Source organism: Platalea leucorodia (assembly GCF_965183815.1).
Source record: "Platalea leucorodia genome assembly, chromosome: 1".
Classification (NCBI taxonomy): domain Eukaryota; kingdom Metazoa; phylum Chordata; class Aves; order Pelecaniformes; family Threskiornithidae; genus Platalea; species Platalea leucorodia.
This window is the reverse complement of record NC_138823.1, coordinates 143,917,754-143,938,603: the sequence shown is the minus strand read 5'-3', so window position 1 is coordinate 143,938,603 and position 20,850 is coordinate 143,917,754. Positions and strand designations below refer to the sequence as shown.

The 20,850-nt window shown below is 36.3% G+C and overlaps 1 protein-coding gene across 1 annotated transcript in view; it reads left to right on the top strand.

The window, feature by feature from the left end:
• The window catches only part of CFAP69 (cilia and flagella associated protein 69), a gene marked incomplete at both ends in the record, with an annotated part of 28,730 nt that extends 9,332 nt beyond the window's left edge, over positions 1–19,398 (top strand). The window contains 15 exons of the mRNA XM_082321072.1: positions 745–868; positions 3,425–3,473; positions 3,557–3,678; positions 4,185–4,401; positions 5,351–5,515; positions 6,835–6,953; positions 7,416–7,534; positions 8,608–8,689; positions 9,692–9,884; positions 10,506–10,643; positions 12,945–13,021; positions 14,063–14,257; positions 15,244–15,330; positions 17,031–17,135; positions 19,222–19,398. Coding sequence (XP_082177198.1) covers positions 745–868; positions 3,425–3,473; positions 3,557–3,678; positions 4,185–4,401; positions 5,351–5,515; positions 6,835–6,953; positions 7,416–7,534; positions 8,608–8,689; positions 9,692–9,884; positions 10,506–10,643; positions 12,945–13,021; positions 14,063–14,257; positions 15,244–15,330; positions 17,031–17,135; positions 19,222–19,398 — 1,969 coding nt within the window. The remainder of the gene's footprint in view (positions 1–744; positions 869–3,424; positions 3,474–3,556; positions 3,679–4,184; positions 4,402–5,350; positions 5,516–6,834; positions 6,954–7,415; positions 7,535–8,607; positions 8,690–9,691; positions 9,885–10,505; positions 10,644–12,944; positions 13,022–14,062; positions 14,258–15,243; positions 15,331–17,030; positions 17,136–19,221) is intronic.
• Positions 19,399–20,850: the final 1,452 nt, after the last annotated feature.

Below are 20,850 nucleotides of genomic sequence, written 5' to 3'. Positions count from 1 at the left end.
GGAAATGATACATGATCCAAGAGGTGCCTGCCAGGTAGCTTACAAACTCAGTGGCCAGAATCCAGCTAAAAGCACATCCAGTCAACATCAAAACTATTTCATTGTCAAGCCTCTCTTTATTTCATGAACACAGCGATCCACCACCAGTTGTTTCTGTTACAGGGCAAGAGGGAGATCAAGGTGCTCTGCTGCATAGTGCAGGAGGTATAGCCCTATCTATTGCTTTGTATGATGAAAAAGTTAATTGCACCATTTTCAGGCTCACATGTTGGGCTCAGTAGGCCAGTATTACTGCACTGTTGAAATGCTTATGTTATCAAATCAGTAGGAAATGCTATGCTATGATATACAAGGCTTAGTTCTGATCCTGTGCTGGAGTAAATAACAGGTTCTCCTTTAGTGAGTTACACTGTTTTAACTATTTAAGATTAGACAATTTCTTCTCAATAATTATTCAACAACATCCAGTTCCATGCTTGAGTAAATATTATGTCTATTAGTTAATTATAACACATACAGTGGAAGGTGCAATTTGTAATGCATGCACCTTGCGTATACGCTTAAATTGGATGTCTAGTGGTACACATAAGAATCAATTTCATAATAAAGTTTTAAGTTATTTCTCTTGCAATTAAACCCTAAGGCTTTGAAAAGTATGATGCTGAATGAGGATTCATATACCTAGAGCTGTCTAAAATTAGAATATGAAAAGAAAAGGTAAAATGCATTTCCCTTTCCTTTCAGTGCTTTGAAAGAAGTATTTGTAGACCTTCTCATGCATGGTTTCCGGCATTACGATCATCAGCTACGGAATGACCTCTTGGTGATTGCCACATTAGTAGCTGAAAACCCTGCAGCACCTATGATTGTAAGTATTTATAGTTATATCCCAGAGACTAATAACTTCTCCTTTGCTATTATAAACTCAGTATTTTTCCCCAGTAGGGTTCTAATATTTGTTCTACTCTGTCTTCAGTGCTTTCCTCTTTCTTAGATTTGCTGAGCAAGAAACCGTTTTTCTTTCTGCAATTCCCCTTACCTCAAAGAGGCTTCAAATCTGTAGGTCATTAGCCTGGAGTACTAGCATCAGCATTATTTAATATTTAGAAAATTACACTAACACTATTCATGTGCAAAAATTAATATTAACTCCTGTATTCTTGTACAGATTCTCACATGTGCCATTCTGTTACAATGAGTTTTGCACTAAATCTCATTTGTAGTTTGAAGATGTAGGAGTACAGGCTATATTCAGATGGCCCAAATTCAACTGAAGTATCTGCGCCTCATAACCAGAACAAGAAGGGTCCTTCAAAAATCAGCTCAGAAGCTCTAAGTAAGATGCTGAGAAAATAATTACTTAGATCCAGTTAATAAGAGGCACATGAATTCTTTCTAAGACTAGGTCACATAAATGTAGTCCAGAATGACTATGCCTAAAAAGTAGATGACTCATTCTTCTGTAATATTCCAGAATTTTTATGAGGAAACTGCAGAGAAGTTAGCTTTTTATAGATGTTAATATTCTTTTACTCTCTTTTTTTACAGTTGAGATTTAGAACTTCAAATGAAGTTGTAACATACATACTGAATAATTAAGCAATCAAATTCCTGTAGATCTATTGGCTCTTCAGGAATGGATTACTTTCAGGGAATTAATTTTTCAACTTGAGTAGAAGTTTCCCAATTGGCTGTATTACTGAATAGGTAGTCTGTAATGAACTTTACAGATTTTTCATTCAAGCTTTCCATTTTATCACTAAGCATTATGAAATGTCTGTTATACTATTGCAGCAACATATTTGATGTTTGAAATGTTCAAATTTTTTATCTGGCTGTAGAAACAGAGCAGTTTTTTCCTACAAGATAAATAACCAGGACACATATTTTTAATTCCTTTTACTACAAGGAAGAAAAATTGTTTCAATGCAAGGTAAAAATTAAAATGTTTTAATTTAGATTCTGTATTCTCAGCCTTCCTCGAGATTTTACTTCACTTATGGAGATAAAGTACAAGGTATAAATATCATGTAGACAAAAACATTAACATTACCATTGAATCCTGCCTTGTAGATAATACCAGAGAAATTTTCATCAGAATGTTCTCTTTTTTTCTTAATATACTATCCAAACAACTTCGGAAAACTTGGTCTTGTATTTAACATAATTCAGAAATCAACACAGGAATCTGAACCTTTCAAAAGTAAAATCATTTTCTCACCACAAGTAAACTGGAAAATTTAAAGTCAAGCTTATAATGATATTAATTATGATTATCGCCGTGTTAGAACAAAACTGTCTGTTTGGTAATTGCTTACTGGTTTCCATCAGAATTTAGCACTGCATTAATCATCAAGGAGAAAACATTAATAAGTTTTAATGTTGTTTTTTATTTAACCACTTTGCAATGGCTTTGTACAGAGAATATAGATACCATAGAGACAAAAACTAATAGGTAATATAGTTGTGTACTTCACTGTTTTCTTTAAAATTACTTTTGCGATATTTTTCTGATTGTTAAAATCATTTGGGTGTATGCTAATATTTCCAGAGCTAGGCTGAAAACACCTGAGCCCAGCTTTTTGGGGATGCATCTAGAAAGCTGCTGCAAAACTAACAGAACTGCTTGATTCTGTGGGGATGTCTGTGTAGTGTTCTGTGAGCTCTGCTCCTTTTGGGAGCTGGTGGAAAGCTCTGTGGTGGCTTTGCTGGAGTACTGAGGCCAAGCTAATGTATTTTGTTGCTCAAGAAGAGCAATGTCCTGGTAACCATGGCTTCTAATCACCTCAGAAACAAAGCTCTTTTGCCTCTAGTGTGCTGCATAGACACTCCCTGGCTTTGGTCCTGTCTGTAGTTATATTAGACATAATTGTCCTTCTGTTAGCTCTCTAGGAGCTGTGAATTTTCTGAATTTTTAATATGTAATATTTGTAAATGCATGTTGCGCATACATGCAGTTTTCATGTGCTTACTTGTAAATGCACTGAAGTTGAATATAAGTGTCTTAGTACTCACAACTGAAGGCACAAAATTGTATGTACTGATGACTCTGTTGTATAAACTTAGACATGCACCAATGCGTTTTAAAAAACACAACTCCAACAGTACTGAGAATATGGTTTTCTTGTGTGGTAGATTATAGTAGCGAATACATGTGTTTGGGACTTCCCCATACAAGTTACAAGTTCACACTTGTACTGAATGAGACATGGGTTTAACGAATTGTACCCTTAGGACTGTATTTAGTTAGTATTGTACAATGTCCAAATGTCTGATCTCTTCGTTGATAAAATTCTGTTTGTTCTGCCATGTGATACATTAAACTCTGTGTTCTGCAGAAAAAAGCAAAATTAAAATTAAATCATAAGTCTCAATTTCACTGCAATTTAATTTAATTAATGTATGTTTTTTGAATGCCTATTAGGAAAGTGGATTTGCAAAGCTGTTAATAGTACTTGCAACATTTACTGAAGGTAAGAGATTTCGTACTGCATAATTACACTATTTTTACTTTAATGATGATTTTTTTGTAATTTATCTACAATTTCCTTCACAGTTAAAATTCCCAATCCCTTGGTAAAAGGTCTTAAACTTACCTACTCTTATGAGGACTTCGAGCTGAAGAAGTTACTGTTTAATGTAATAGGAGTCTTATCTAAAGACCCTTGTGCTGTACAGGTAAGTTGTAACAGAACAGAAGATACAGTAAGCAAAAAAAAAAAAAAAAAAAAAAAAGGTCAAAAGAATCACAGGAATATTATTTAGCTGTCCATCTGGCATAGTCCAGTTGACTGAAATCAGCTGTTCTCCAAATCAAGAATTCATATATAGCTTCAGACCAAGTCCTGCTGTTTAAAAGCAGCATACAGTTTCTATTTTAGAAAAGTTACAAACCTAGACCATGCTAGGAAAATTAGCTGACAAGTGACTGCAAAGCATTATTGAAATACATGTGAAGAACTTAATAAAGTTTAACAAACCACAGTCTGTGGGAATGCTACAGAATAATAACAGAGTTTGTCTGTACTTGTAGCGTTCATGACGTACTCTCTCAATAAAAAAGAATTTTCTTAGTGTAGGACAGATAAAGTTGACTCATTGCTTTACATTTTTCTTACTTGCATGTGAAACCTGTAAGCTAAACCTGTAAGCTGTCTCTCTTTCTCTTTGTCTTGACTCTGCAGCTTCTCAGTGAAAATGATGTGATACCAGCTTTGCTTTATTATGTAAAACCAAATCAAAAGCCTGGATTTCATGACTGGTCTGCTGCCCAATATGAAGAATTACAGCTTCATGCAATTGCTATTTTAGCTTCAGTGGCTCCCTTGCTAGTAGATAAATATTTGTCCTGCCAAGCGAATACTCTTCTCCTTGTGTTTCTAGAATGGTGTATAGGCCAAGGTCAGTAGGTGCTCATGGCTTTCATACACAGTAGCCTCAAAACACAGCTCAACTGAACTTACTTTCTTTGACAGAAAGGAAAAATGTAAAACTCGTGAAGTCAGAATGGTTCTTTTTCAATGAGTCACTTAGGAAACTGATCTTTCTAAAAAAAAAGACTATAATTTTTTTTTTTCTCCTGAAGGATAAACTGGTGCCCCATGCCCTGTGTACCACTATATTGATATTCCTTCAGTTGTGTGAGCAGCCACACATCTCTACTGCCTGTGTTTTAAGCTAGTCAGGTACACTAATTGCAACCAGTCCAACCAGTAACTCCTGCTGTGAGGAGTTAGAGCTGTACACAGTAAGACAGCTTCCAGACTAAAGCTGGCTTGTGGCCATCAGCTGAGATAGATAACTAACAGCAAAAAGATAACTAACTGCACCCAATTTCATGGACTGGTTTTCTGGGGATGGATAGTTTTCATAATGAAATTGATACGTTTTCCGAGGAAGAATTTTTCATTTGGGTCTAATGGAGGTCAAAAGGTTGATATTGCATAGAATCATAGAATCATTAAGGTTGGAAAGGACCTCTGAGATCATTGAGTCCAGCCTGTTAACCTAACTGCCTGGTCCACCTCTAAACCGTGTCCCTAAGCACCATGTTGTGTTAGAGAAGATATTTTGAGTTTTGGAGACTGGTCATTAACCTAGTAATGTTAAAAAAATTACCACGATTTTAAATGTTCACCAAAATCATACCTTTCTTATGAATGTAAAAAGCATTGCCCTAGACACAAAGGCTTATTACTGGATGGTTTTAAACAAGAAGCCTTTCTAATATTAAGGGATTTTTTGTTTGTTTTTAGCTTGCACTGATAAGCCTTTTTTTTTTCCTGAGCACATTATTATTCTGAACATACACTGTCTGCCAAAAAAAATATTCATTGTGATTGCTCCACAGATCCTTTCTTTGGTCAAGGTAACAGTTTCCATGGAACAGGTGGTCGTGGCAACAAACTCGCACAAATGCGCTACAGCCTGAGAGTGCTGAGATCTGTTGTGTCCCTTTATGATGATGCTGTGAACCTTAATTTGTGTGACCAGGGAGCAATTAGCCAGTTACTGGGTAAAGCACAATTTGTATTGCTGTACTTAAATCAGTACATTTCTGTTGACACTAAGAATGTTCGTGCTTTTTTGTGTGCTGTGGTTTTACTGTATTACTCCTTTGACTGCTGAAAAACTAAAAAGCCTCAAACCATTAATTGAAGATGTAATTTATTTGATTTTGAATTTTGTTACACTTTAACACACAGACCTGAACGAATTAAGCAAAACAGACAGCTGTAAAAGCCTAGGTGTTTAATTTCAGAGTGAAAGCTGCCTCTTCTCCCTTTATTATACTGCATTTGTTACATCTTATTTTCATTGTGGTAGCCCCTAGGAACTCCAGCCATGAGTCTTGTTCTACCTAAGTCTGTTATGGTGTCGCTTTCCACAAATCCTCTTTAGAGTAGAAGAAAATTAACAGCAATGTACTTTTATATGAATAACAGCATGAAGAATAAAAGCAGAATAAAACTGCTTAACAACTGCCTCTGCAATATTAGAGCATTTTCTTGTTCAGTAACACATACCTACTGTTACATTTGGTTTTAAGTTCCAATACACACTGGTTTAAGTTCTTTTCTTACAATAATAAAAAGTTTCCAGTACTCTGAAAGTCATACTGGAAGAAACAAAATAGGTAGGATCCTATGGAATTCAAAGAGTATGTTCTAATACAAAGCCTAGAAATAAAAGACTTTATATCCTCGGTTGAAAGTTGAACTCAGTGAAAACTCTGGAAACTTACAGATTTTAGTGAAAGCAAAATTAATTAACACTAAACCTTACATATCAGATTCAAGTAACTTTTCTTACTTTGGGGGAGTTCTGTGTCTGAATGTCCTCTTTCACATCGTGGTTTCAAGGCTGATTTTCTCAGCAGTGGTGGTATTTTATGTCTCTCCCACATTTCCACTGTCAGTACAAATGTTTGTGAGGCTGTACAGTAGAGCAAATCAGTAAGTAAGTTCATTGCCTTTTTCTAAGAGTTCCTTAATTCAGATCAGTTCCCTGAATTCATTGCACTGGCCCAATACAAGGGGCAGCACAGAGACTGAACAAGGAAGAAGTCAGTGCAATGAATTCAGGGAACCGATCCGCAGTCAGTGCAAGCTGCTGTTAACTCTGTCACCAAGAGTAAAGTCTGTGGAACTACAGCATCAGAGCGCTGCACTTCTGTAAGCTATTATAAAACACAGGAGATAAAACTGAACAGCATAAGTAGATTCCTTTAAAAATCCCTTGGTGTAAATTTGATTTTTTTGACAATCAGCAGCTGTAATAGAATTCTGACTTGCGTATAGGACATTCACACATATAAAATATATTCATTTATAGACATCCTAAAGTATGCTGCAAACAAATCTAAAGAGAAAGAAGATGCCATTCTACTGGAAATCCAAGCTGACATATTATTTCTTTTGTCTGTTCTCTGTGAAAATGATCTCCACAGAAAGGTGTGTATCTTTCTACCTCACACTGTGCAGAAAACATCAAAATGTGGTGTATTTTCATTTAAAGGATACTGCCTTTTTTTTTTTTTTAATTCAAAAGCAGATGTCACCTGTAGTTCATTGCTAACAAGTCAGGTCTGATAACTGGTTTCTGTGATAGCGACAGTTAAAATGCAGAATCACTCAGAAATCCACTAGGAAGTGTCTCACCTATTTAATTGCTAATTTACCTGATTTTTAAACGAATGTGTGAAAGTGTGTTATCAAATGAGATTAGCAGTTTGGAAAAACTGAAAATCTCTTTTTCTTGTGTCTATCATAAGGAATACATCCTGCTCTAACAAGTGGGCCAAAATTAATACGATATAAATATTTAAAATTTTCAATTTCCTTTGTATTTTCTTACATGTAGCTATTTCATAAATATTATTTAAGAAACATATTGCTTTAATTACATTTCAACAGGAACTCTTCAGCTATGAAGGAGTGGATATACTTATCCCACTCATTCAGATGGATCCAAAGAAGTTACACAGTGGATTAGGCCACAATTGTCTCCTTTTCAGTGCACTCGACTGCTTGTGGTTAGTAAAAAATTTTAGGCGCAGTAAATCTTAAAATGCCTTGTGTTTTTTAGGTCTGCAATACTATAGCCTTTCTCTGCACATATAGGCCTTTCTTCTGTTTAAAATATATAAAAATCCTTCCTACAATTTGACTAATTAAAAATGATACAAAATAAATGGAATATTCTGCATGTATTCTCTTCTAAATAGGGATTCAGTATGACAACCTAACCCCCTACACAGCAGTCTTAACTTCCCACACAGAGTGACCTCCTGACATGCAGAGTTACCTGAGAGTTTCTGAGAGGTGTACGGTTAGAGTCTGTAAATAACTTCAGAGAAGTAAACAGAAGGCAAGAATAGACCAATATTAGCTAAAAACTGTGTAAGCATAAGAAGTGTTTGTAAACTGGCTATATTGGGCTAAAAATATTTTAAAGATTGCTATGGGAGAATGCCAATACATAGGACCATAACCAAAAGTTAATTTGTTTTAAGGCAGAGGTTGATAAATACATTGAAACCCAAATGATATGTTTGTCTGGGAGAAAAGACTGATGCAGGGGATCCCTTCAGTTTCTGTGTTAATGACCGTAAGTGAGGAAATAAGAGAAGGAAGCAATAGCAACATGAAGGGAGGTTTTATGATCATTTTAAGCTGGGAAAAGCAAATACTGTTGCCAAAAAAACAGTCTTGCTTGTCTCACCCTGTTGATTCTGCTGGCAGAAATATTTACACAGCCCTGCAATAAGCCAGATCAGGGACATGATCTAGCTAAATTTTAGGCTCTTCTACTGAGTTGATTTTAGTTCAAATCCATATTCTAATCCAATTCATTGTGAACCTGACAAATTTCTTGGGCTGCTACAAGGAAGGTGTGCCACTGCAAGAGAAGAAAGAGCAGTAGGGTATATCTAGTTATACAGTGTCAATGAAAAGGCATGTGAAACATGATTTTTCTACTCCCTGAAGGTATGAAGCGTATTGCATACCAAATATATTTATGCAATTCAGTAAAATAAATGAGATGCTTGTAGAATGTTCTAAAGCATAAAAATGTTTTTACACAATGAAATTATTTCTGTTTAAGGTCCTGCGTCATTGGATGTTACATTGCAGAGGATTATTTTCTTGAAAAACAGGGCATTTTTCTCCTTCTGGATTTGTTGGCAGTAGGTATTTTTATTATTGTTGTTACAGAATGAGAGAGTAGTAAAACAACATGGAAAATTGCATTATTTTTGTTACAGTATCTCCTAAGACTATTATAATACTAACAAAAAGATCAGTGTATGTAATTCCCTGAGATAGGAAGGTAATCATACACCAGGATATCTGCTCAGAAATTATTGGACGGATTTTCCATGTATCTTTTTCAAAAATAAGTATTTGACAGAGGAAGTTTTAAATTTACCAAAAATACACTCTTTTTAAAAAGAAAACTCAAACTATGCTCTAATTTTGGATGACATCTCTGTTGAGAAAAGCACCTCATTTCTTACTTCATATTGAAGTTAGTACGAGCAGAGTTAGTATACACTTCAAGGCTTTAAGTTTTGATGTTTAAAGTTACTTTGTACATGTATTTTGTATGTATAGCTGCTTCTATGGGTCTTGGACATACAGCTTGCACAGGCATTTCACCACTCGTAAAATAAGCATGCACCTTCCTTGTTTTGTTCCATCCTCATTGTTGCCGGTCGTACTGCCAGCCTCTGATGCCCTTGCAGTGCAAGGCTGCAGACCCTTCCCTACTTTCAGCTGCTGCTAAAAGATCTGGCCACAAAACAGAACAGGTGCTGTGTGGTACTGCTCAGCCACTGCCTTCAGAGTCTGTTTCTTACAAACATAAATCTTGGTAGTAGTACATTCTCCAGCATGTGAGCCTGGAAGCATGTATACAAAACCTATTATGTGATTCTACACACAGGTATGCGTATCTTATATGATCCTACACTCATTCCCCTCATGTTCCTTGATTTATGGAACTTTTCATTGCAGGATTCCAGAAACTTGAAAGATTTACAAGTTTGTACACCAGTTTTGTGCAAATAGTTGTGATGAAAAGCTTGCAGTTACTTGATTACATATTACACAATTTCTCTATTTTTTAAAGGTAGACATCACTGTGGTTTGAACTGTTTAAAACATTGTTTCCTTTTCCCTTCACCCAGTTAAAGCAAAAGAACCTGTGCAATATAATTCTTGGAATCTTGGTTGAATTTTGCGACAACCCTAAAACCACTTCGCACATCAGCACCTGGCGAGGGGAGAAAGGCCAAACAGCAGCTAATCTTCTAATACAGTTATGGAGACAGGAGGAGCTGGAGCTAGGAGTCAAACGTGATCGATATGGAAGGATCGTTGGTAAGTTTTACGATGCATGTGAAACTATGAGCAGTTTAACTGAATAAAGTAAAACAAAGACAGTATTTGTTTTTGCAGTCTGAATCCTAATGAAAGTACATGACAATATTTATAGCTTTATGCTGTAGTTCTTGCCAAACCCAAAATACCTTCTATTTTCTTTAGAGTCTGGCCACTAGATGGCATTTTCTACATCAGCTGGGAATGAACCAGATCATGAACAGAACCATGACTAGTATCCTGAACAGCTTTTCTAATGCTGGACAGTTAAACTCCTTAATTTCTGCCACAAAAGGCATTGTGTTTTGTTACATGTTGTAAAAAGAAGTAAGGAGAGTTCTACGTTCTCACAAATCTTTAGTCATGCTAATTAATATTTCCGGGCCCAAATTATGTTCAAAGTCCTGACCAAAGTATCAAAATTATTTACATGGTATCCACAAAGTAAGATGGAACTGTCTTCTTTTGGAGGAGGCATCACAGAAAATAATATGTCCATAGCTGCCTGCTAAACATCCTCATACTTCCTTACATAGATAGAATTTCCTCTAACTCTAATAGCTTTGGGAACATACTACCTCTTCATTCTTCTACTCTGGTTTTGTGTTTTGAAATTCTTAGACATGAAGAGACCGGTTGCTAGCAGCTTCCAGAAACAGCAAGAGGTCATCCCCATGCCTGCCAGCTGTCCCAGCTTTGCCGTCATGGAAATTTCAGAAAACATACGGGCAAAACTTTATTCATTATTGTGCAAACTAGGTAAGACAAGTGAATTGCCTTGTCAGTGTCATATCTGTCATTAAACTGAACTTGTTCACTGGCAATCAATACAGTCACTATAAAAAAAAAAAAGTCAAAGGAAGCTTTGAGATGCATCATCAGCACTGTATTATTAATAGATGCTTGCTCATCCTGTTCTTAAAAGTCCCTATTGATGGGGCTTTCAAGACTTCCCCAGTACTTTGCTGCCCCCTACCATTAGGAAGAGTTTTCCTAGAATTAAACCTAAGATTCGCTTGAAATTTTCTGTGATTTGTTTTCGCACACACAATATCTCTTTCTCATGTTTAACACTTTTACATTTAATTTTATTTCCCTAGATTAAGAAATACTACTTTCTGCAGACGTTACTTACTGATCTCATTTTCTAGCGTAGCCTCTTAATTATTCTCATTGTTTTCTTCTTGAGTCTTTCCAGTTGGTTCACATTCTTCTTCATCTGTAGTGTCCCAAAACTGAACACAGTACTCCAGCAGAAGCATCATAGCCAAATAGAGCTACGTTACTCATCTTGTAAATAAACATTCTGACATTAATATAACAATTGCTGTATTCCTAGTGGCATGATATTGTTTGCTTATTTGACGTAGGATCTTGTACAGTCATCTACCAAGCTGGATTTGTACAGATGACTATTCCTACATTTAGAATTTTTTATTTGTCCTTACTGAATTAAATTCTGTGGTTTTAGATAATTTTTCAGATTGGCAAGATTAATTTGCATTCCAGTCTTTTCCTTCGAAATGCTGCAGTCCCTCCTAATACTATATTGTTTGCAGACCGAATATGAATAGTCGTTACACCCTTGTCTAAAAACCTAAACTGAAGTCAAGATACATGATAAACTCTTCCACATCCATAAGATTTCTTATCTGGCTGCAGACAAAAGCTAGGTCTCAGGTTTTACTAATTCCTGTTGGATATAAATGTTTTCATTGTTACCATTTAGCTGCATAAACATTATTTGTTTAATTATTTGTTTCAGTCTTTTTTCAGGAACTGAACTGAACCAATATTCTCTGGCTTGTCCTTTTCCCCTTTTCAAAATAGGCATTATGTTTGTTTTTTCACATCCATCCTCCACAGGTTCAAAGATGATCCATAATTGTTCTGAAATTGCTTCAACCAGTTCCCTGCGTAACCTAGAGAACCAACTGGTTTGAAAACATCCTTAATTTCTCTAATAAACTATAGCTAGTTCTTCCTCTGTTGTAACCCAGGTTCTTACTAAGTTTTGTTAGTGTTAATTACATTAAATGGTGGATCACAGCCAAATTCTTTATTAATGCAAAAAGGCATGAGATTTTGTTCCAGCTTTCTCCTATATTCAACACATACCTCTTATGTTAGTTATATACATGGTAATGTCTCCTGTGAAGTACTGAAGTGACATGAAAGTGGATAATAAAAAATGGAAAGATTTTTATAGTCTTTTCTCAGCATCTTCCTCTTAATGTAATCATGCTCCATAACAGCCTGTAACATGGTGATCTAGAAAACCAATGTTAATTGGTCTTTATTTATGGTATTTCTTAACTTCAAAACATGATGTAATTATACTCTAATACATAGATGCTACATTCCCAGTTACCACACAGATGGTATGATGAAGTCTAGAATGAGATTTGATAGACTAGACATAGTTGGGTTTTTTTAAATCAAGTATTATTAACATTCAGCATGCAAAAAATGAGACATAGTCTCAGCAACCATACTTCTCTACCTTATTCTTTTACACATATTGTAAACATATTTTTTAAAAGATGGAGTCATGATGCTCAAGGCATTATGCTCAAGGATCAAGTCTATGAGATGGAGGAGACCCTCATTACACAGCTTTGAAACAAAGGACTGGTCACCCTGTAATGTGATTTTCCTCTTGGCTACTTCATAGCTAAAGCAAACACTGTTTGTGCTGAATTGCTTCTTTAGAAACTGTGACCTGTGAACTCAACTGTTTGTCTGCTGTAACAGAAGATCAAACCCTTACCACAAAAGCGTAGCAAATGCAGTACTATCCTGGCCTTCCAAGTGACTGGAAGGTCACTGGAGCCACTCATAAGTAAAGAGTTAGTATAGAGTGAATTTATGACAGAGAAAACAGGGGTTTTTTATCACCAAAAGCCTGCTCAGGATTAGAAGAGTGACTGACTGGTGTACGTGTGATGATGATTTTGCATGTGATTATATGACAAATAAGATGGCGTCTTTTTTTAGAATGTTATATTTTAAGATGAATTCATCATGCTGTTAATACTCACATGATTAATATTCTTTCAGGTTTTGAAAATTTACCTGGTTTATCTGCTAAGGATTTTGTCACGCTTGCTATCATACGGCGTTATATTGAATTTAAAGTGAGTATTGTGGAAGAAAATATTACTATCGTATCTGTGTTTGCAAAAATAGCAAGTATATCTCAGGATACAACAAATAACCTTTCAAAAGCTGTCACCCATGTCACAAGTCACCTATAGTTTCACAGAGTGTAAGCCAGTATTTACCATCAAAAGAAACAATCCCACCTCCATCATTGCAGCACTCCCCAGACTCTTCCTTTGTACTGCTACAAATGTTTGTGACTGCATAGAAAATAAGACTGGAAACCAATGCTAGTTAAAAATAACTCAGAAAAAAATAGTTTTAACTGTTTGCCAGCTCAAGAAACAGGAATGCGCCGGGACAGGAGTAAGAAACTGGGGAAGGGCTGGAGAGTAGGACTGCCTCTTTTTGCAGTAAGGTCAGTTTAGGGTGGGGTGGTTTGCTGTTAACAATGACATTAAGTACATATTCTGATAAAGGTTTTTCTGTGCTTTCCCGTCTTTGTCCCCACATGCAGTATCCATCCATACTGTCAGAAGTTAAGAATGATGTGCCTATAGGAAACAAGAACAGGATAACAAGCTTTGTGGGAGCCATCCTGCTCAAAAGATACTTCAGTTTATGCTGATTTTCTGCTTAGGAGCAAAGTCCGTGAGAGTTTGTAGTGTTCAGGAACTAGCAAGACTCGATCTTTAGTTGATAATTCCAGCTTCCGTTTATGTCTCATGTTGCAGTTTGCTCTGATAATGTGTGCAATTTGAGATTTTAAGCAGCAGCCAGTAGGACACAATGCTCCTGTAATTTGGTATCTTGTAGCTATCTGTATTTCTGAAGTTTCTGTAGTTACCAGCATTCCTCTTACTGCTCTGTGCAGTCAAGCTTGGGCTTGGGAAGGCTTAGGGAGGATTATCATGAATGAATTTGGTATAGCATTACTGAAGTCTAACCTTGCATAAAAATTCTGGGAAGTGAAACAACAATAAGGAGAGAGATTGTTGCTGTATTATATTTGGAATAATTGGAACTGGAAAAAAAGAGATAAATATCAAATAGTGTGGCGTGTGTTTCACACACAGGTTGGAGAAGTTTGGAGTGAACTGTGTGCAGAACTAAAAGAAGAATTCAGGCCTGTCGCATCGGATGAGGAAGCCTTGAAAGTTATTTCAGAGATATCAGAAGATACTGGAAGAATGATTGCTGCTCTGCAGACTGAAGTGCTTGAAAGTCAACATCACCAAGAAATCCAAGAGGAGGAAAAAGCATATATAAAGGTAAAACAAGGAGTATTTAAACAAGTACAGCCCATATAAAGCTTATGTCAAATTATATGAAGATTTTCTTACTTTATAATTTTGAGAATTCTGTATGTGTACACTGCTTGAAGATATTTTAATCTGTCTCAGCAGCAAAATTTTAACTTTAAATTAAATTAGGTTAACCTCAGTTCTCCCAATTTGTATAATTTTGCCCATATTTAGAGAGTAACATGAAAAAATGAAGCAGTATCATCAGTGATTCGTCAGCAATGGTGTAATGAGAAATTATCATTATGTTACTATAGGAGTTGCACCTGTGTTCATCTGTAGCAGATAACAATTTGAAGTATCTATTACGACTACATCTGCTTCTTAAAATGAACCATAAGTCTCTGTTATAAGCTCCCTTGGCTGAATATTCACAAAGCTTCATTACTTCACAAAGCAGGGCTTTGTGCTTCCCAGCATGCTCAGGGTGAGCAGGTATAGACATTTTCCAGCTTTGGTTATAAGGCAAGCATTTGGCATTTTTGCTCATCTACTGTCTCACCCTCTCCTGCGTTCTGAGAAGTAAGATCGATTGGTCCAGTTGTCTAAAATCTCATGCCAGTGTTTTTGAGGGATTGTCCTGCATTATGATGCCTGCACTTCTGTCCCCAAAACTGATTCCATCTCTGTTATTCAGCATTTGAGAGTGAGAATATACAGAAAGTATTCCTGAAAAGAGTTGGGACTTTCCAACATCTGTGTTGAAAGAGGGGAAAATTTGTTTGCAACAGAGAAGGTGAGCCTTTTTTTTTTAAAGGCAGTGCATAAGTGAAGTCTTTAAAGGACAAGTACATTACTACAACATTATCATCCAATGTCAAGTGAGAGGGATGAGCTAAGGTAGCCAAAGGGGCATAGGTGAACATACTATCCAAACAGCAAAAGCAAAGAGTTCAGGAAAGCTCATGAGAATAGGATTGTGTTGCATCTTGTAAATCTCATTTATATTACAGATCCAAGCGATCCATAAGCAGAAAGAAATGGTAAATAAATCTTGGGAAAATTTTTTGACTCGGACATCAAACTATGAGGCACTGAAGGTAAGAAATCTGAGTGATGGAGCAAAATTTACATTCACAGTGTAGTTATAATAATTGGGAAGTTCCAAACACATTTCTTAATGAATTATGAGGATATTCAAGTAGAAGTTATAGTAAATTTTATATTCACACAGACATAGAAGAATGAACCATAAGATGTATTGGCAAAGCTACGCAATCATTGATTCTTCTGCTCTTCTATGATTCTATGATTTGCGCTTCTGATTACAGTCACAAATTGGGGATCAGCATTGTTTATGCACTTGCAACTGGGGGGGTTGTGTGTGTGTATGTATATGTGTATTTGTCCTGAAATTGTTGACACTAAAAGTCTGGTCATTCTTTTCTTTATTTTTTCTAATACTTCATTCCCTATTTTTAATAGAGCAGACATCTTTCACGATGGTAAATATTTTATGATGAAAGGAGTTTCTTTTAGCAATATTTGCACTTTTCCAAAAGAACATAAAAAATATTAGACATAAAAAATGATCAGACCCAGTTGGAGAATGAATGAAATCGAACTTAAAAGAAATGCTTTGGCAGCTGAATTTAATTTTTCTTCATTTCTCAAAGAAGATGCAAAAGAGGACAATTTATTTTCTTCATGTGCAAGCACCTCACTGGCCTGTGGTAAAGATCTATGCTAGAATTAATTAGAAACTAAAAAGGGCCGGAGAAAGGATTTGAAGAACTACAGGTTGGTTAGTTTTAACTGAGTCCCTGGAAAGCTGTTTTAGGCACATAAGGAACAAGAAGGTGACTGGAAATGGCTGTCATGGATTTACCAAGGACAAATCATGCCTTGCCAATGTGGTTGCCTTTTGTGATAAAATTATTAGCTCCAGAGAAGGAGGAAGATGGATGTTATTTCCCTTGGCTTTAGCAAGGTTTTCAGCACATTCTTGTGTAGCGACTTGTAGCCAAATTGGGGAGATATGGACTGGACTGTATATAGGTGTTATACACTACAGCTGGACTACAAGTTGGATGAAAAACTGGGTGGACTGATGGGCTCAAAGGACAGTGGTCAGTGATTAAAGTTTAACTAGCAGTCAGTTTTGAGTGATATTCCTCAGAGTTATTTATAGGGTTGATACTGTTTATAATTTTCATTAATTACTTGGATATTGGATAGTATGCAATCTCATCACATTCATACATGACACTGAGCTGGAGGAAGCAATCCATATGCTGGGAGGTAAGGCTGCTATTCAGAAGGACCATGACAAGCTGGAGGGATGGGCTGACCAAAAGCTCATGCAGTTCAGGAAAAGAAAATGTGAAGCCATGCGTCTGGGACGTATTAAAACTGTCATGCATCAGAACAGCCTGAGGACTGACTGGCTGTGTAGATGTGTACTATGTACAGGGTGACAAGCTGAACATGAGGCAGCAGTGTGCTCTTGTGGTGATGAAGGCTAACAGCATATATGGCTACATTAGAAAGACCATAGCCCGCAGATCACAGCAAGTGATTATTCCCTTCTCGCCCTTGTGAAGCCATGTCTGTTTATTCTGTTTTCAGGTCCCCAGTACAAGAGAGAGTCACAAACCAGAGGGAGGGTACTTACAATTAAAGGCCAATAGAATTATCACCTCATTTATTTTGTCATTTTGTTTGTATATTTTCTAACAAGTGCAAATGATACAATTCATTCTGATTAAAACAATTTTGCCTTTTTTCTAACTATCCTTAGAAAGCAAAAAGGCTTCAGGAAAAATCAATAGAGGCTTCCAGATCTAAATCGAAGACTCAAAACGGAGCAGTCCTTTCTACTGATATTAAAGGCCTCGGTACAACAGTAAGTAATCCCCAATGACACTGTTTTATCTTCATTAATGTGTAAGTGGTTTGGGGTTTATTCTGTCTGCATATGTGCTGCTGCTTACTTTTTCTTTAATAATGTTTATGTTGACAAGCTCCAAGTATGCAAGAAAGAATCTGTATCAATCTCCTGCAAAGCACCACTTCCCCTTCTGACATATCCTCATACAACAGGCAGTTGGTTAGAATGAGATTCAGATCTGTCAATTACTCATAAAAAGTGTGGGCAAGATGGCCCCTATGCTACTTGACATGTACCTCTTGTGGGACAGCCTTTCATGAAAACCTTGCTGAGGTCAAGACCTCCTTCATTTATTGCTGGGTAAATCTGTGCAATCCCTAATATGTTGGTAGAGGTGTCCTGTGTCAGTAAACGTGTTCCTGACTGTCTGCAGATAAGCCACTTGTTGCATCTACAGAAATTTTTTTTTTCTCATTTCTATCAGTTAATTGAAGTGTGAGAAAATAAAAGCCATTGTTAACATCTTATTCGGGTTTAACAGCATATTTAGATGTTGAGTTTTGACAAGCTGGGGTAAGACGTGGGAGAATCTCCATTCTAGTTGTAACTGCTTTTGAGTTAGCTGGATGATTTCTGTGTAATCATCATAGCTAAGGCGGATTTTAGGGGCAGGGATAGCTTCATGGTTGCTTATAAATTACTCTTGCACGTAAGGAGAAACAGGGAAGAAAAAAACATGAGGTGCTGTTTTCAAACTTGCACACAGGCAAGAGATAGTATTATCATGGGCTCTCAGGCATGAATAATGACAACTAAGGTGGCTGCATCCTGAAAAAGAAAAGAGGCAGTTTATGTTTGATGTGATGCAAAAGGAGGAGCTTAATAGAAAGCAAGGGGATGGTCTCAGAGTGCTGGACTAGTATTTTTATCAAATTGACTTTGCCCTAAACTTCTGAAAGATATGGAGGGACACATCTGTGAATGCAAGGTTAAGTGGGCTGGAAAAATGATTTAGTTATGTGCATATATCAGTGAGACTCTTAATCAGAAATATTTTGCAGAAAGTATCTGAAAAATTTAGATATAAACATGAGTATTCTGGAAATTGTTAGTAGAGAGAAATACATTGTTAGATTTTATTCTAAAGACTTGGACCTCAAGCCAAGATTATTCATTTCTTTGGAGGGAGAGGATTTAACAAGAAAATATTTTCATGGTTCTGTGATCAATATTTCAACAACTTTAAGCAAAAACACGGAAAAGGTTAATCCATTTTGCAGAAAAAACGTATTAAGAAAACGAGCACATCAGCAACATCAGGTAAAATTCCTTGGGTATGCTGCTTAGAAGAATTACAAATGACAGATACGGCTGGCAGTATTTTTCGTGGAACAATCTTCTTCCCTCGTCTCTGCCAAACACCCTTAGTAGGGAGAGATGAAAATTAAGATGGTTGTTGCAAACCAGTCAAGGTCAAGAAATCAAACATGTGAGCCACGTGCACTCCAAGAGTTGCGCTGTTTGTTCTAGTAGGTCATGGTTAGAAGATAGAGGTGTCACTCAGGGATTTTTATTCAAAGACTTGAACCTATTCAGTATAAAGAGTAGTAACGAGACTGAAAAGTGTATGTCTCTTTCAGTCTTGGGAGTTTTCCTGGAGCAGTAGTTATAGGCAATTGCATTCTGAGAGAAACAGGGTCTGTTCCCTTTTTTTACTTTGAAGTATTTATTGATGTATAGTGAAATTCTGAAGACAAAAACTGTGGCTGATGTTATACATAAATCCAAATAACATTGCACAAGAAACTTCTATTGTAATAAAGGCTTGATTTGCTTTTTTTCTATTCGTAAAATCAGACATGAAGGCAAAAAAGCAGAGTACATAAAGGTACCTGCTAAAAAACCACTCTGTCTTTTCCTTTGTGTTGATGGGAACAGTTTGTGAATTTAGTATAAAGGATAGTTTGAGCGGACCTCGGAAACCTCAGCATCCATCTCCACCAGCTGAATAATATTTTTGAAAGACAGTTCATGATTTAACTCTCATCTCATTTTAAATGCTAACATGAATGTCAAGCAATGCATTTATTTTGTTTTTCAGATTGGATCTGGTCGCTTAGTAACTGTTGAAAGTACACCTCCTCAATTAATGGGAGGGCCTCTGGCTGTTACAGACCTTGCTCTTAGAAAGCCCTCTGTTTGTGAAGGAGCCTTAAAAAAGATCAAAAGAGTTAAAACGTTGGACTCAGTCAAGAAAGATTCGGTACCTGTAGAATAGATAGTGTTCTGAACAGTGCTTTTAATACTTTAGTTAACTGTATGTGTATTTTAGATACAAGGTAAAATCTGTTTGTAATGCCTTGATGAATTGCGTAGAACATCTTCAGAGTAAAATTATATTTTGTTTTAACTAATAAAAACATGGGGATGATTTATTAATGAAGTACCCATACAGTATGGTACAAAGGTATGTTGCGTCTAATAATTTTGTGTGCTAGTGTCAGGTTACCCTGATCTACTATCAGTAGGTCCACTATTGAGATTTCCATCTCTTGTTGACACATTCCACACATGGCAGTTTAAGTATCTCTTTCTTTGAGCAGGGTGATGAACCTTCACGTAAACACATTCAGTTCTTCATTTTCCTGGATACTGTACGCACGTGGTTTTTCTCCAAGTCAATTTTGTTTCTTGAATTGCTGCCTTCTTTAGCATCAGGACTTCTGACTTCTGTTCTCTCAGTTTTCATCTAAAGATTCACTACAAAGCTTGTCTGTGCCAACAGTTTCTCCAAGCCTGTTGGAGAGAGATGCTGAAATGTCCTGCTCCTCATGGGTTTCTCACAGCTTTTGAACCAATCTTACCATTCTAATTATTTCTGGGGTTATTGCCTATATTGTCTGCAATAGGAACTCATCCTCTTCCACCCTAGCACCTCTACAATACCAACACAAACTTGTGAGCAGCAGATCCTTTTGTAGATGACCAGTTTCTAAGCTATTGGGCAAAGCCAGAATTTGCTATATTACAATAGAGCAAGATTCCCTGAGGCTGTTACTTCATTTTAAAACCAGTGCTAGGGCATAAATTGCTGTGACATTGCAAGGGGTTCTGTGACATACAAGCTCTGGCACGTAGTCTGTCATTTTTGCCTGTAAGCACATTTTGAGAAAAGTACAAGCTTTCACTTTGTTAAATGCCAGCTTGAAAAATGGAAATAAATTTGAGCTAAACAGGTAGAACTTAGATTCCAACTCCCTTTTTTACTTCCTGAAAGGGGGATAGGGGCAGGTGTGTGTTTCTTAAAAATGTTTGTCCCTGTAACAAGACATAGCAGTCCTGGCATTAAAAATGAAGGCAGAGATTTTTGTTTAAAAATTGTCTACTTAAATTCTATAAAAAGGAGAACCTGAAGAAAATCATGAAATAAAACAAAACAGCCATATGAAATGGTACTTAAACTTTAGAGAAATCTCCACATGTTTAGTTTCCAAAGATCAGAAGCATTTTCTTATGGGCAGGTCTGTTAAACATTACATTGTAGAGTAAGACAGTCAACTAGTACTTAAAGCTAGAGAAACTAAATCAAGCTATGCTAATTTAATTTAATTTCTATGCTGGCCCTTTGCTAACCGATAATTTTTAAGTGTAGTCTGGTTTCATTATAACATTTTTTTCCTAAAATTATTTGCATAAATTTTAAGTATGTTTTATTAAACAAGCCTGTATG